Here is a 15,615-nt window from a genome sequence, read left to right as displayed (position 1 = left end):
AATAAATATAGCAGCCTCCATATCTCTATCGCTTCAGTTGTCCTTTAATGAGAATCACCTCCCAGCTTCTTGTACCTATTGGAGACTTCAGTAGTGAGATTATGTGACTCCGCCTCCTCATTCCACAAAGTATTAGTAGAGGTGTCACTACTTCACATCAGCGTTAAAGTGAACCAGGCACCATGTTTAGCACCCCGGGCATCTCGATAGCACATTAAAAATGCATGCCAACAATGTGTCTCATTATTAAAAAAAATCAATTTTCCCTTTTTTTAAAGTTTAGCAGAGGTTTGATTAGCCTACTTCCCTGGCCTTCCCAACCACAGAAATTTCAGGCAGCTAAGGACTAATGTAATTTTATTGCACACATCAGCAGAGAGTAAAACAATACCTTTCATCTACAGGGGGGGTAATTAGGACAACTTCTTCAAATAGTTTACAGAAGTCACAGATGCTATCTTCACACCTTCCCTCTCAATAGATAAGTGTAGTTAGAAGTGGAGGGGGGAGACATGGCAGCTCCTAGAGCTCTTAGAAACCAGGAGAAATTACAAGAACAAAAGGGTGATTAGTTCCCTTTACCAAGTCCACATACTGTTATATATCCCCCGATAAATTCAATATTGAGGGTAATTGCTGTATCATATTCTTTGGTGGATAGGGCATACAAACTACTGCAGGGAAATCACACCATTGTGGGAGGGGCTGAGGCACACAATACCGTGAGGACACCTTACTATTCTGGGAGGTAGCAATAAATACTTCATGGAATCATTATTGAGGGAGGGCTGCAAACACACACTACAGGAAAATTTCACTTTTCTGGAAGGGTAAAACACAAACTACAAACATGGAGGTTATAGGAGGGGCAGCGACACAATCTACCAATGGAACAATGGGAGGGGCAAAGACACAAGGAGGCAGGAGCCAAAACACAGACCACTGCAGGGCATAACTACTATTGTGGGAGAGGCAAAGGCACAAACTACTCGCTACCTCTGCACCCCCTATTGCTACGCCACTGGAGGGGGAATGTAACCATTGTAGGGGGACTGAGACAACTACTGTGTAAAAATCTCACCAATGTGGGAGGGGCAGAGATAGAAACCTCACTATTGTGGGATGGAATCACTTAAGTCTCCAATAGGCATCAAAAAGATGACAAAAAAAAATCAGTCTACAAATACCCATCCATAGCAGTAATGACTTTTGGTTGAGGTTAACCTTAACAGGTTTTTTTCTGGCCACTCATCTGGATCCTGGATCATAGTGCTTGGCCTGTGACTCTTTTTGTCCACGCTGGAATTAGGCAACATGGACAGTTTAGGTGCTATCTAGGATACAAGGATTTGGTCTTCAAGGTAGAGGTCAATGTCCGTGAGTCAGCCGGTGTTTGCTGAGCTGACAGCTCTGGATGAAGCTCTTGCCGCACTTTCCACAAGAGAAGGGCTTCTCTCCCGTGTGCGTCTTTGTGTGCCGGATGAGGACAGAACTGTTGGTGAAGAGCTTGCCACATACAGAACAGGCATATGGCTTTTCACCTGTGTGGATCCTCTGGTGGGATATGAGGTTGGGGCTGCTGCGGAAGGTCTTCCCACACACTGCACAAGAGTATGGCTTCTCCCCAGTGTGGACCCTCTGGTGCTGCGTAAGATTTGCACTGCTGGTGAAGCACTTTCCACAGTCAGAGCAGATGAACGGCTTCTCTCCTGTGTGAGTCCTACGGTGTTTGATCAACGTGGCCTTCTGGTTGAAGCTCTTCCCACAGTCAGCACAAGCGAAGGGCTTCTCCCCCGTGTGGATTCGCTGGTGGCGAATGAGGTGGGAAATGGCGGTGAAGGACTTCCCACAATCCGGACAGGAGAACGGCCTCTCTCCTCCGTGGTACCTCTCGTTCTTGATGAGCATGGAGTTTTTGGCGGAACAGTTCCCGCAGTCAATGGTGATGAGGGAGTGCAGCTGCCGAGGACTCTTTGTCAGGCTGGAGTTCGTGGGGCTTTCCAAGCTGTTGTGCATCTCATCTCCAGGGACAGCCGAGGATGGAGAATACTGGTGACCATATAAATCTTTATCATATTCGACGACCGTGATGGATGGGTCTTCTCCCAGCTCACGTGACTCACTTTCCTCTCCGCTGTCCTCTTCAATGTCTGGCATGCTATAATCTGCCTGAGCATAATCTTCGGCATCCATGGCTCTTCCTTCATAAGAAACCGATCCTTCAGCTTGGGAGACAAAGAGATCAGATTCTTTGTCGCAAGATGCAGATTCTTTCAAAATGCGCTTATAAAAGCGTGACTCAACTGGAGGAGTATAATCATCCCTTGCGACCACGTCATCGTCTTCTTCTGCTTCAGGAACCTCCAACTCCTTCTTCCACTCAGACATACTGCACTTCCGTGCATTTCTGTGTTTATCATTCGGCGGCCTTTGGCCACAAGATGTGAGGTCCTTCTTTCCGATGAATCGAGATTGTGGAGGATCTCCATCCTCACATAAGATGGGCTCCTGCTTAACCTCACCAGCCGTTCTATTGTAGTTGACTTCTGAAGGATCTAAAGTACAGAAGAGTAAATTTACTTGCTTTCACACAAAGACTAGTAGCATTGCAAGTAGACATCTCTTCATTTATTGTGAAAATATAATAACATGTTCCTACTCACAGCAGGGAACACTCTTGACTGTTTTCGTGCACATTTGCTGCACAGAAATACAGAGAACTCATGTTAAGCAATGGGCTAGTTCACACTTAAAGCGTTTTTTTGCGCGCAGAAAAAAAGCTGACATTTTGCAGGATAATTCTGCACATTTTGTCAGTTTTCTCTATTATTTACATTAGCTGCTGTGAAAAAAACATGTGCGTTTTTCTGCATACAAACACACTTAGTGTGCAGAAAACGCATGCAGAAAAATGCACAGAAAGCTGAAAGACAAGTGTGTCCCCAGCCTAATGGTGGCCACTAATGATCCAATCTTTTTTATCCAATCTTACCAAATCTATGTAGTAGAAGAGTAAACTGATAGAATAGATTAATTGGATACTATAGGCAGTTCCCTTATATTAGATAGAAATGGTAAGATTGGTTGAAAAAGATTGGATCATTAGTAGCTGCCATAAGAGTCTCATTGAGACTGATTCACTATTCAGAACCTGCTGGAACAGTGCGAGTTATATCCCCTTCTGTGTGCTAATAAGATAGGGTGACTTAGTGACAGTGCTGGGTACACTACACAGGCTAGTGGCAGCGTACAGCGTAGCGTGCGTACCTAAGCAATGGCCAATGCTTTCATTAGCCGTGCGATAGTGATGTATCGCTACCGCGATACTTCTCTAGCGCGGCCGCTACTACATTAACACAGTAGCGGCCGCACGAGTGATGTATCGCGGTAGCAATATGTCACTACCGCGCAGACAAGGAAAGCATCAGCCATTGCTTAGGTATGCATGCTGCGCTGCCACTAGTGTGCCTAGCGTGCCCAGCTGTGTCATTAGGTCGCGCTAGTTTATTAGCACACAGAAGGGGATATAACTTGCGCTGTTCCAGGCAGTGAGCACACTATGTTTCATTTGAAACCACAAATGGCTCATGAAGCACTAGGACAAGTGTGCTCCCTGCCGTATACTGGTCACTGCTGCAGGCAGATGCTGCGCTGATCATCTATGTGAAGCAAAGTTAACAGCGGGATGGCGGGAGGTACATTACTATGAGGACAATGACTGCGTGTAATACACAGAGACTGTGGTGGGAGGGGCAATGGCCTACACTTGCACAGCTGACTGTGGTGGGAGGGGCAATGATCTACATTTCTACTGCTGACTGGATTCACTGAGCCTTGCCACTGCCTTGATTAGCTTAACCCTCCTGGCGGTTTGCTAAAAAAATCGCCAGGGGGCAGCAAATCTTTTTTTTTTTATTTCATGTAGCGAGACAAAGTCTCGCTACATGATAGCCGCTGCTCAGCGGCATCCCCCCGAAGAACGGGCATCCCCCCGAAGAACGGGATCTCCCGGAGGGCTTCCCCCGTCGCCATGGCGACGGGGCGGGATGACGTCACCGACGTCATCGACGTCAAAGGGGATTCCGATCCACCCCTTAGAGCTGCCTGGCACTGATTGGCCAGGCAGCGCACGGGGTCTGGGGGGGGGGGGCGGCTGCGGCGCGACGGATCGGCGGGTAGCGGCGGCGATCGGGCACTGCACGCAGCTAGAAAAGTGCTAGCTGCGTGCAGCAAAAAAAAAAAAATTATGCAAATCGGCCCAGCGGGGCCTGAGCGGTGCCTTCCGGCGGCATAGCCCGAGCTCAGCTCGGGCTTACCGCCAGGAAGGTTAATGTAACAATGTTAGAATGAATGTTATATTATGACTTATAAAGCACCAACTTCTTCCGTGGCAAAGCACCAACTAAATATTCTGCCACCATAGGGGCATGGCTCATAGTACACAAGTGTACGGCATACTTTGTACAAAGAACAAGTATGCAGAGGTGGGACATGTAGTAAACATAAGCAGTACCAAGACACACCTGTCCGTACAGCCCAAGACTTTGATCAGCTCAGATCAGCTGGGGCATGTCGCTCGCTATCAGGTAAGTTAGTGCTAAATATACTGAAAGGATAATGTATGCAGTTCCCTTATATTACATAGAAATGGTAAGATTGTAAAAATTGTACCATGTATGGCCACCATAAGACCATTATCTGATCGAAGAGGGATCTATCTAATCAAATCTCTCCACACACTGTACACAGATTTCCAATAGATTTCAGCACAAAATCGATTGAAAAACTGTGCACACTGCATCCTGGGTCTCCCCATCTATGCCCCCTCCACCCCCCCCCCCCCCCCGACTGTTCAGAGTGTAGGGGCAGCGGAGCTACGCTCTCCTGTCTGCCAGGGCTTTCTATGGTGTCTAGCCACCGCTAGGCGCTCCGCTCTGTCTATTCACTCACAGAGAGCCTGTACCTATTAGCTAAACGCTAGAGGCCAAACACTAGAGGCACTGTGGCATGTACCTTCCGTGAACACTAGAGGCTTCTGGTATTTGGCCTCTAGTAATTTGTCACGTGGCACACAGCTCTCCAGGAGAGAAGAGACTGAAAGAAGCCCTGATAGTGGATAGAAGACACGGGAGGTTAGCGTAAGCTCTGCTGCGTCAGTCGTTGCAAAATCTAATGCCACTAGCGATGCACTATGGACCATTCAACTGTCCACTGGTGCGACTCCTTGCCTCCATCTTTCTCCTTTGCTGGCCAATGCCTAAACCACATAACACTGCATGTACTGACGTCACTAAATGTTGCGATATCACGGGCGCCCCCAGTGGCAATTTAAAAAGAGGCCGGACAAAGGAAGAAGCAAGGATTTGTGCTGGCGTGACAGCTGAGCCTGCAACACTCACCACAGACTCTGTGTGTGTGTGTGTGTAGTGTGTGTGTGTAGTGTGTAGTGTGTGTGTAGTGTGTGTGTAGTGTGTGTGTGTGTAGTGTGTGTGTGTAGTGTGTGTAGTGTGTGTAGTGTGTGTAGTGTGTGTGTTTGTGTAGTGTGTGTGTTTGTGTAGTGTGTGTGTTTGTGTAGTGTGTGTTTGTGTAGTGTGTGTTTGTGTAGTGTGTGTTTGTGTAGTGTGTGTGTGTGTGTCTGTGTGTGTGTCTGCTCATTACATGGGGGGGGGGGTCATTCAAGCGGCAGCACCGACGCTAGGGTGATTTCAGAAATCTATTGGAAATCTGTCTGCACTGTGTGGGCAGGCAATAGATCCCTCTGTGATAGGATTGGGTCAGAGAGGGATTTATCTGATGATCGATCTGATGGTGGGAGATTGAGAAGTGTGTGGCCACCTTTACTCTTTCACAAACACAAATAAGGGAACATATACACTCCTTACCCAATGAAACAATGGTTTGGATATCATCACCAAACAGGGCCGCATGTCGCAAAAACTTCCACACCTGCTTGGAGAAACAGATAGTGTTGGCTACTATAATAAGATAATCACCTAGACAACATCCCGATCATAGAATGCGGCCTCACCTCACCGGTCAGCAGGTGAATAATCTTGTTGCTCACTTCTAAAACCTTCTTGTCGCCGCCCACAGTCCCTGTTGCTAAATGAGAGCTTTGCGGCACCATCGGTCTCTTTCTGCTGTTCAGCTCTTTGCATCCAAAAGTACTTTTAGCAACACCTTCATCAATTTTCCCGACCACCTCATAGTCCTAAACATTAACAGTGAAAATAAAATATATGTGAGGGAAAAGTTGCCCAAAACTTATAATTTACAGAGAGAGAGAGAGAGAAAAGTTACACCCAAATTTACAAAGTGCAAAGGCTCTAAAAACATGGAATTCTGGGAAGGACAGCAAAAAGACTATATTTTGATACAAACATTGTAGGACTTCACCACCAGTTTCTAATAGTTATAGGCCAGCTAAACCTCTCTTCAAAACTATTTACATACGGTAGTTAATTGGGTTGAAAAAAAAAAAGTATACGTCCATCGAGTTCAACCAGAAAATAAAGTACGACATCAGCCTGCACCCTCACATATCCCTGTTGATCCAGAGGAAGGCGAAAAAACCTTACAAGGCATGGTCTAATTAGCCCCAAATGGGAAAAAAAAGTCTTCCCGACTCCAGATGGCAATCAGATAAAATCCCTGGAACACCACCGGGAATTACCTAGTAATTATAGCCATGGATGTCTTTTAATGCAAGGAAAGCATCTAAGTCCTCCCTTAAATGCAGATAGATATTGACTTTTCCATAACTACTTCCTGTGGCAATACATTACACATTGTAATCATAATCACTCTTACTGTGAAGAATCCTTTCCTAAATAAATGGCTAAAACGTTTTTCCTCCATGTGCAGATCATGTCCCCTAGTACTTTGCAAAAGCCTAGGGACAAAAAGCTAATTTGCCAAGCTTCTATATTGCCCTCCGATGTATTTATACATGTTAATTAGATCTCCTCTAAGGCGACTTTTCTCCAGGATAAATATACTCAGTTTATCTAACCTTTCCTGGTAAGTGAGACCTTCCATCCCTCTAGTCAATTTTGTCCCTTGTCCCTGCACCTGCTCTAAAACTGCAATATCTTTCCTGTAATGTGGTGCCCAGGACTGAATTACATATTCCAGATGTGGCCTTATTAGAGTTAAACGCTGCAATATTATGCTAGCATCCTGAGTTTTTATTTCCCTTTGAATGCATCCCAAAATGTTATTTCCTTTAGCTGTAGCTGCTTGGCAATGAATACGATTACGTCACTTGTTGACAAGTACTCTTAAATCCTTCTCCAAGTTTGATGTCCTCATGTGTATTCCATTTATTTTGTATTATTATTTATTCAATAGTAGATTGGTGGTACAACCAAAATGCATGGCTTTACATTTTTCATTGAATTTCATCTGCCATTTCAGTGCCCATATACAGTATGTATCCTTCCTATCCAGATCCTTTCGCAATATGTAACTATCTTCCTGAAAGTTGATGATTCTGCACAATTTTGTATCCTCTGCAAAAACAGTAACATTGCTTTCTACTTCTCATCTACTAGGTCATTAATATATAAATTGAAGAGCAAAGATCCAGTACTGATACCTGTGGGACCCCACTGCTAACAGTCGCCCATTTTGAATATTATCCATTGACCACAACTCTATGCTTTCTGTCCATGCGCCACTTTATCCGACCAAAGAGAGGTCTCCTCTTCAGCTGTAGCCCCGATCAAATACATTTTCAGGCTTTTCTAAGTTCACTGTGGTTTCCACCCAAGTACATGGCAACATCCCTCTTCGGGAGAACAAACAGTGGGTTGTGCTCAATGATTGATGCAGGAGATGTATTGACCGCTCAAAAAACATAAATCCATGAAGGATCATTTAAGGCTCAATTGAAGCATTAACCGAGTTGGTTAATTCCTGGTGCTCCTGGTGGCAACTGTGACCATTGCCAAGAACTGGAAAAATCCTTCCGCTGACTTCATGGAGGTCAAAAATATAATTAATTATTTGCTGATAAACGATAATATAACTAGCATTTTAAAGGATACCCAGCATAAACTCCTGAAGATTTTAGATCCTTGAATTAAGCTTGAACATCCTTCCATTGATTAAACCATATTATCCAGACTATAGCGGTGCTCTCTATCCTCTCCTCCTCTTTTAAACCTACCTTCCCTCATTATCTTCCTAATGCAGAAATCAAATTACTGAGATCTGCACACTGCTGGGGTGATGAGTAAGATAAGCAGCTGTAGTCCTGGCCCTGTACCTGGGATTACAGGAACTGTCTTCCACTAACAGCATGACCCAGATAGTTGGCAAAGTCCTCTGGGTCACAGGTAATATTATATGTTTAGCATGTCTGTATTTCCTATTTTGGATATTTACCTTGGAAGGGTGAAGCCCCTGGATCCTATAGAAGCTTCCCCTGTCTTCCTCCGATCCAGCAATGAGACCCAGAAGCGCAGCCGCACTTGGGGGATCCAGTGCTGAAACTAACCAGTGGAGAATTACGGAGGCTTCCCCCTCCCGAGGCGAGTACCCTGTAAGGGCACTTTTTTACCCCTACAGGTACACTTTAAATCCCTCACTAGTCTAAGCGAGAGACATAGTTGACATTTAAGTCTATATGGTAATGTTAGATGTATGCTGCAATTGCAGTATTCTGGCAAACGGTTATATTAATGTTTTTAAGAATTCAAAAACGTTAATAGAAAACTTTGAAAAACGAAAAAACAGATACTGTACCAGAAGGTCATTTGAGGCAGGTTCAGTGCCGTGCCAATAGCTATTGAGTAACTACTTCTGACGCATACATCCATAGACTATGACCAGAAAGCAAATTTGAACAGGATGGGGAGGAGTAGACAATACTGAACATGAGTAGGACCAGAAGAGTCATGAAAGACCACCTCACCTCGCCAGTCAGTAGGAAAGCGATCTCCAAGGTGAGGTTTATGATGCTTTCCATCACTGGCCTCTCATCTGCCTCCATCCTGACACCACTATCCTGGAACATGTTCTTTCAGAAACCTCCTCTGAAGCAAAAAGAATGAGAGGAATTGCACACATCATAAGAGTACAATAGGCATACATTACAATAACCTAACAGACCTAGGGAGAAACATATTGCACAACTTGGTTGTAGAACGTCAAAAAGGGGTGGGGGGGTGGGGGGGTGGGGGGGTGTTAAACGACGGTAGCCACAAATGCAGTAATAATAACCCAGTGGGGAAAAACATTTCTCCTATACACATGTGCAGTATTTCCCAGTTCTCATTTAGTTGGTAGATCTTGCCCTGGGACTAGGGATGAGCGAGAACATTCTCGTGAAAAGTGAGATCGTCCTGCAGTGTGTAGGAAGCGGGAGTGAGGTGTGCAGGGGTTAACTTGCCTAAGCCACCACCTCCCTTCCGATGTGTTCTATGGGACATCTTCTTACACTTCCGCCTTCCAACTCAAAACTTTCACTTACAAGGCAGAGATGGAATGCAGCACAGACCGCATTGGGAGGAGTGGCTTAGACAAATTAACCCCTGCATACACAGTTCTTGCCTCCCACACACTGCCGAACCAATAATGTACAAGCACCTCTGTGACTCTATTGGTTCAGCCAGTACTGTAGCCTGATGAATTGGACTTGACCCACGAAATGCATTGATTATGCCAATAAACTTATCTATTCCCGATACTGGACGCCCCATTTCAGGAGGTAATTGCACTCACACTTTTTTTTATTAGTATGTTACCCATTCCATCCTCCCTGGTCACTCTGTGTATATATTTTCTAGTCTGACCACATACAGGGGTTGGACAAAATAATGGAAACACCTAACATTTTGGCATCATAATCTTTGAACATGTTTTAAGGAATCAAAACTTGACATATGTTACATTTTTTTTATTATTTTTGTTATTTGATATGTTTAATTAAAATAATAGGTTTTTTTACAGATATTTAAAGAAACGTTGGTTATAATTTATAAAAATGGCAGATCTCTCAGACTTTCAAAGAGGCCAAATTGTTGGTGCTCCTATGGCAGGCGCTACTGTAACAGAAACTGCCCGAATTCTTGGCATTTCAAGAAGTACTGTCTCAAAAGTAATGAATGCCTTTGAAAGAGAAGGAAAAACGTCCTCAGCAAAGCACAGTTGTGGTCTAAAGTCGAAGTTGTCTGAGAGAGACCGTCGTCGGACTCTAAATCGAATTGTTAGAAATGCTCGCAAGACCGCGGTTCCTAAAATCACTGCAAAGCTGAATGAACACCTACAAAACCCAGTTTCCACAAAAACTGTTCGTCGGGAGCTGCACAAATCTGGATTCCACGGAAGAACTGCAATTAGAAAACCTCTGCTCTCAAGGACAAATGTTTCAAAGCATTTAGAGTGGTGTAGAAACCACCAGAATTAGTCCCTCGAGCAATGGAAAAATTTTATTTTCTCTGACGAATCATCGTTTACCTTATTTCCAACCTCCGGCCGAGTGTACGTTTGGAGACAGCCGAAAGAAGCATTTCATCCACTGCCTTCTCCCAACATAGCGGGGGTTCTGTAATGATCTGGGGTACTATTTTTTGGAAATCCGACGGGCCAATGATTTCCCTTCATGAAAGAATTAACAGCCGAGACTATTTAGGAATTTTGGGCGAACAAGTTCATCCTATGGTTCAAGAACTGTTTCCGGAGGGGAATGCCATCTTTCAAGATGATAATGCCCAAATCCATACAGCTAGAATTGTTAAAGAATGTCACGAGGAACATTTTAATGAAGTTGAGCATCTCATCTGGCCATCACAATCCCCAGAACTCAACATTATTGAGCATTTATGGTCGTTTTTAGAGATTCCAGTAAGAAGTCGATTTCCGAGGCCATCGTCTCTAAAACAACTGGAGGGTGTTTTAACTGAAGAATGGGCTAAAATTCCTGGAAACAGATCACAATTTGTATGAATCAATACCTCGGAGAACTGAGGCTGTAATTGCCGCAAAAGGTTGACCTACACCATATTAAAATATATACTTGTTGATTTTCAAGGTGTTTCCATTATTTTGTCCAACCCCTGTTTATGTTCATCGGGGCACATTTTTGGCATATGTTAAACCTAAAGGTGACCACAAACTGGAAAAGCCCACTAGGAAAGGACGTCATAGGAAGGTACCTAGACTTAGATTGTGAAACTATATATGTACTGTGTAAACACGCATATAAAATATAATTCTTGGACCTCACTAGGCTTTAGTTTCAAACCCCAAATCTCAAAAGTACCATCTCTCTTCCCTTTTTCTGCCTTAATTATCTTTTACAGTGTTGACAGGAGGGCTAATGTGTAAATAAAATCATTAAAAAATAGATTTTTAGTTGTTGCTTATCTCCTATACTTAGGAGTGCCAAGCTATGGCATTACTACACTGAGCTAATGGGACAGTATTTCCCATTTGGGCACATAGACAGCAATAAAAGCCCAAATCCCATCTTAACTAATTTCTACACCGTCCAAAACTAAAACACATTGATTGAAGTCTGTTATAGCTAGTAGAAATACAGTTACTTTACTATTATTGTGTGCTTATATAGACCTTACAATCCTACATAGTCATGTCACTGACTGTCCCTCAGAGGTGCTCACATTCTATTCCCTACTGTAGTGTCCCTGTCTTAGTTTTTTTTTTGTGAGAACCAATTAACTGATTGTATGTTTTTAGGATGTATGAGGAAACTCATGCAAATATGGGAGGAAAATACAAAGGTTCAGATGGTATACTGGCCCGGATTGGAACCTGGTACCCTAGCGATGCAAGGTGAAAGTGCAGGCGCTAGTCTACTTTACTGGATAAAGTATTGGTTAAGGGCTCTGCCACTGACACAGACAACCATGGTGGGAACCTCCGCTCTTCTTAAGTAAGCCAGCACCTACTCAGTATGGAGACCTTGGGCAAGACTCCCTAACACTGCTACTGCCTATAGAGCGCGCCCTAGTGGCGCTTTGAGTCAGCCACAAGAAAAGGGTGAAATAAATGTTCTGTGTCTTGTCTAGTTTAGGGGACCCAGCAGGAAACCTCATAAGGAACAGTACTCCAATTGCAGTACCCTCTTACAGCACAAAGTGTTGTGATTGGTTGTATAGCGTGGCAGTTTACTACCTCTTATCTGAAACCTAGCAGTTGCTGTCCAGCCAATGAGGTTTCCTGCTGGGTCTCTTAAAGTAGACTAGTGCCAGAGTGCCTTCCACCATACTGTATACAGAAGCCAATTAAACATTATGGATCTAAGCAAGTTTCCATAACTGTCAAAAAAATAAAAGAGCTGGCTTGAACACAACTCTGCTGAGCATCCTGTCATTCCCCATGAGCTGCCATGTTGGGCTGATGGCCACCTTGCTCTATTCTCTATATAGGATGACTAGACAGGAAGTCAGGTGTGTGCTGATAAAACATCTCCTCCTAACATGCACTGCACTATAATAACTTTCTGTTATAATGCTTTCTAGGTATTTCCAGCTCTAATGATACTTATAATAGCCCCCCTGCCCCTTGCCATATGGCAGAGGTGACTTGTATGAAAAGTTCCCAACTACACAGATGAATGACACATGAAGAAGAGCAATAATACAGATCAGATAGAGGATAAAACACACAGTCACCTGCACTGAGCAGCTCTACAGCTTCTTCCAGATCTCCCTTCTCTCAATCACATAGAAATTACACAAAACTCCCTCTACAAAGGAGAAAAAGACCACTTCCGTCTATTTAACGATACTTCCGGTATAGTTCCTGGATTTTGCGTACCATCTAATGTCACGGCTGTGCGCTCCAATCAACTTCCGGGTTTTGCGGTCCAAAACCTGCTGCTCATGCGTTCCATGACTGCGGGGCTCCAAGTAGGGGACTGCAGCATGTTCTTCTTAATTATATTGAGGGAAGACATAGTAAGATAACTGTACAGCTCTGATGATACGCTGCTGAATCATATTTGTATTATATTTTTTCCCTTCCATGCTCTATTGCATTGCTGCAGATTGTAATGTGCTTCAATACTGACAACAAGCAATCACTGAAGCGATGAAAATACGAAATAATAGTATTCACTAAATTAAATTATGAAGATAGCTAATACTAATCATTATTTAGTATTATATATACAATAACGTCATTTACTTTTTTTCTTTTCATTTGTAAACAGAGGCAATGGACAAAACAACAAAAAGTGAGATTGGATGGTGCCTACCTTGTATTAAAGTGAATGGGATATGGGAACCACAAAAAAAAAAAAAAAAAAAAAAATTAACCAAATACTTACCTAAGCAGAGGGAAGGCTCTGGGTCCTATAGAGCCTAACCGTTACCACCCCACTCACAGGTCCTTTGTTCCAGTGCTGGCTCCCCCGGTAGCACTATTCGACAACATGTCAAATAGTGCTTTCTTCTGCTGAAGGAGGCTTGGGAAGTGTTTCGGAGCCCGAGTGCTCTCTCTTGCGCACGTGCACAGCATGGAGCCGCCTGTCTCTTCGGGAGGACTCTGCTCCCAAAGACTTCCGAAGAGCCTGCAGGGGGTTTCAAATGGAGGAGACAGCGCTGCAACGAGGGGACGAGAAAGGAGCGGGAAGATTCTATAGGTAAGTATCTGGTTCATTTTTTAAATTCCCATTAGCTTCAATGTGCATTTGTATTTCCTGCACTTTACAGTACAATACACAAGTCACCTTATTTAAACGACAACTGAAGCGAGAGGTATTTGAAGGCTGCCATATGTTTTTCTTTATAGCCAATACCCAGTTGCCTGGCTATCCTGCTAATCCTCTGCCTCTAATACTTTAAGCCATAGAACCTGAACAAGCATGCAGCAGATAAGGTGTTTCTGACATTATTGTCAGATCTGGCAAGATTAGCTGCATGCTTGTTTCTGACACTACTGCAGCCAAATATATTAGCAGGGCTGCCAGGCAACTGGTATTGTTTAAAGGGGAACTGAAGAGAGAGGTATATGGAGGCTATCATGTTTATTTCCTTTTAGACAATACCAGTTGCCTGGCAGCCCTGCTGATCCTCTGCCTCTAATACTATTAGCCATAGCCCCTGAACAAGCATGCAGCAGATCAGGTGTTTCAGTGGTTCAGACTTATAAGTCTGATCTGACAAGACTAGCTGCATGCTTGTTTCTGGTTTTAATCAGATACTACTGCAGAGAAATAGACCAGCAGGGCTGCCAGGCAACTGGTATTGATTAAAAGGAAATAAACATGACAGCCTCCATATACCTCTCTCTTCAGTTCCCCTTTAAAAGGAAATAAATATGGCATCCTCCATATTTTCACTTCAGTTATACTTCAAAGTTAATTTCATGGAGGCATAATAAAAAAAAAGCAGCCTATATATGTGCCAGATCATCTCAGGTAAAAACATTGTTCCCCTCCTTACCTCCGCCCATGGGATGCTGTTCAGTTGTGTGCCATTCCATCATTTTCTTCCAATCTACAGCAACAGAACATGTCACTCAGTTGTAGCCTAGCAATGCGTCTCTACAGCACTCCGCCCCAAACTGTCACGTGAGCAATTGAATCCCTATTCCTGTGGGTGATAGTCATTGTGCGTGCCTATGCTTTTTCATCATCAGATTGTTTCACTGCCTTTCAATAACTTAACAATGAGTCCTTTGCTAATTACAGCAGAGAGAGAAGTGAGAGGAATACACTTGTTTTAGACCACTGAGGAACTCGCTGCTCAAATGTAGGGTAGTAAAATTATCCATCATCGTGCACAACACATGCAGGTGCTGAAATAGAACCCAACAACTCTATTCCTCCTGCAGAGCAGCAGCTGGTCACCTGCATTCCTTCTTGCATGGACTCTACCCGAATGCTAAAGTGTACCTGAGAAGTATCAATATAAAGGATTTATACTTACCTGGGTCTTCCGCAGGCTGTCTCGCCATCTCCTCGGGCTGCTCCAATCCATCGCTAGCTGTCTCGGTATATTTCTTCAGTTGCGCATGCGCAGAACATGCATGTTCCCGGGCATGCGCAACAGAAGAAATCTACCAAGATGGACAGAGGTGGATCGGAGCGGCCCGGGGAGATGGCGAGGCAGCCTGCGGAAGACCCAGGTAAGTATAAATCCTTTATATGGATTCTTCTCAGGTACACTTTAGCATTCGGGTAGAGTCCATGCAAGAAGGAATACAGGTAACCAGCTGCTGCTCTGCAGGAGGAATAGCAAGGGAATTCATGGTCTGAAGGGGGCTGGAGGAAGCCCCAGGTAAGTATAAATACGTTCTATTGATTCAGATCAGGTTTCCTTTAAGGAAACCTGAAGCGAGAGGCATATGGAGGCTGCCATATTTTTTTTTCCTTTTAAAGTGAACCTGAATTCAGAACATCCTCTCTACCCTAAAAGATAACACAACAGCATAATAACTTTTAAACAAAAAATAAATAATAAATAAATAAATCTGCAATTACTGATTCATGGAAACAGACAAATTGTTAACATCCTGTGCTTTCAAATGGGCTTATCTGCCATGCCAGTCAGGTGACACGGGAGAGATCAGATCACAAGTTGTGATTAGACATAAATGAGGGGGAATTAGAAAGGCTAAACTCTCTAAATCCATACAGGGTGC

General features: G+C 43.8%; 1 protein-coding gene across 1 annotated transcript in view; it reads right to left on the bottom strand.

Moving 5' to 3' along the window:
* LOC137534964 (zinc finger protein 345-like) overlaps positions 1-12,775 on the bottom strand; it is a 31,677-nt gene extending 18,902 nt beyond the window's left edge. Inside the window, exons 1-5 of the mRNA XM_068256707.1 lie at positions 12,642-12,775; positions 8,918-9,038; positions 6,029-6,211; positions 5,883-5,946; positions 1,379-2,555 (exon numbers count right to left, since the gene is read on the bottom strand). Coding sequence (XP_068112808.1) covers positions 1,379-2,555; positions 5,883-5,946; positions 6,029-6,211; positions 8,918-9,019 — 1,526 coding nt within the window. The 5' untranslated portion in view covers positions 9,020-9,038; positions 12,642-12,775. The remainder of the gene's footprint in view (positions 1-1,378; positions 2,556-5,882; positions 5,947-6,028; positions 6,212-8,917; positions 9,039-12,641) is intronic.
* Between the last annotated feature and the right edge of the window lie 2,840 nt (positions 12,776-15,615).

This window comes from Hyperolius riggenbachi, chromosome 10 (genome assembly GCF_040937935.1).
Source record: "Hyperolius riggenbachi isolate aHypRig1 chromosome 10, aHypRig1.pri, whole genome shotgun sequence".
Lineage (NCBI taxonomy): Eukaryota > Metazoa > Chordata > Amphibia > Anura > Hyperoliidae > Hyperolius > Hyperolius riggenbachi.
The sequence above is the reverse complement of the archived record's forward strand: the minus strand, read 5'-3'. Positions and strand labels throughout refer to the sequence as shown.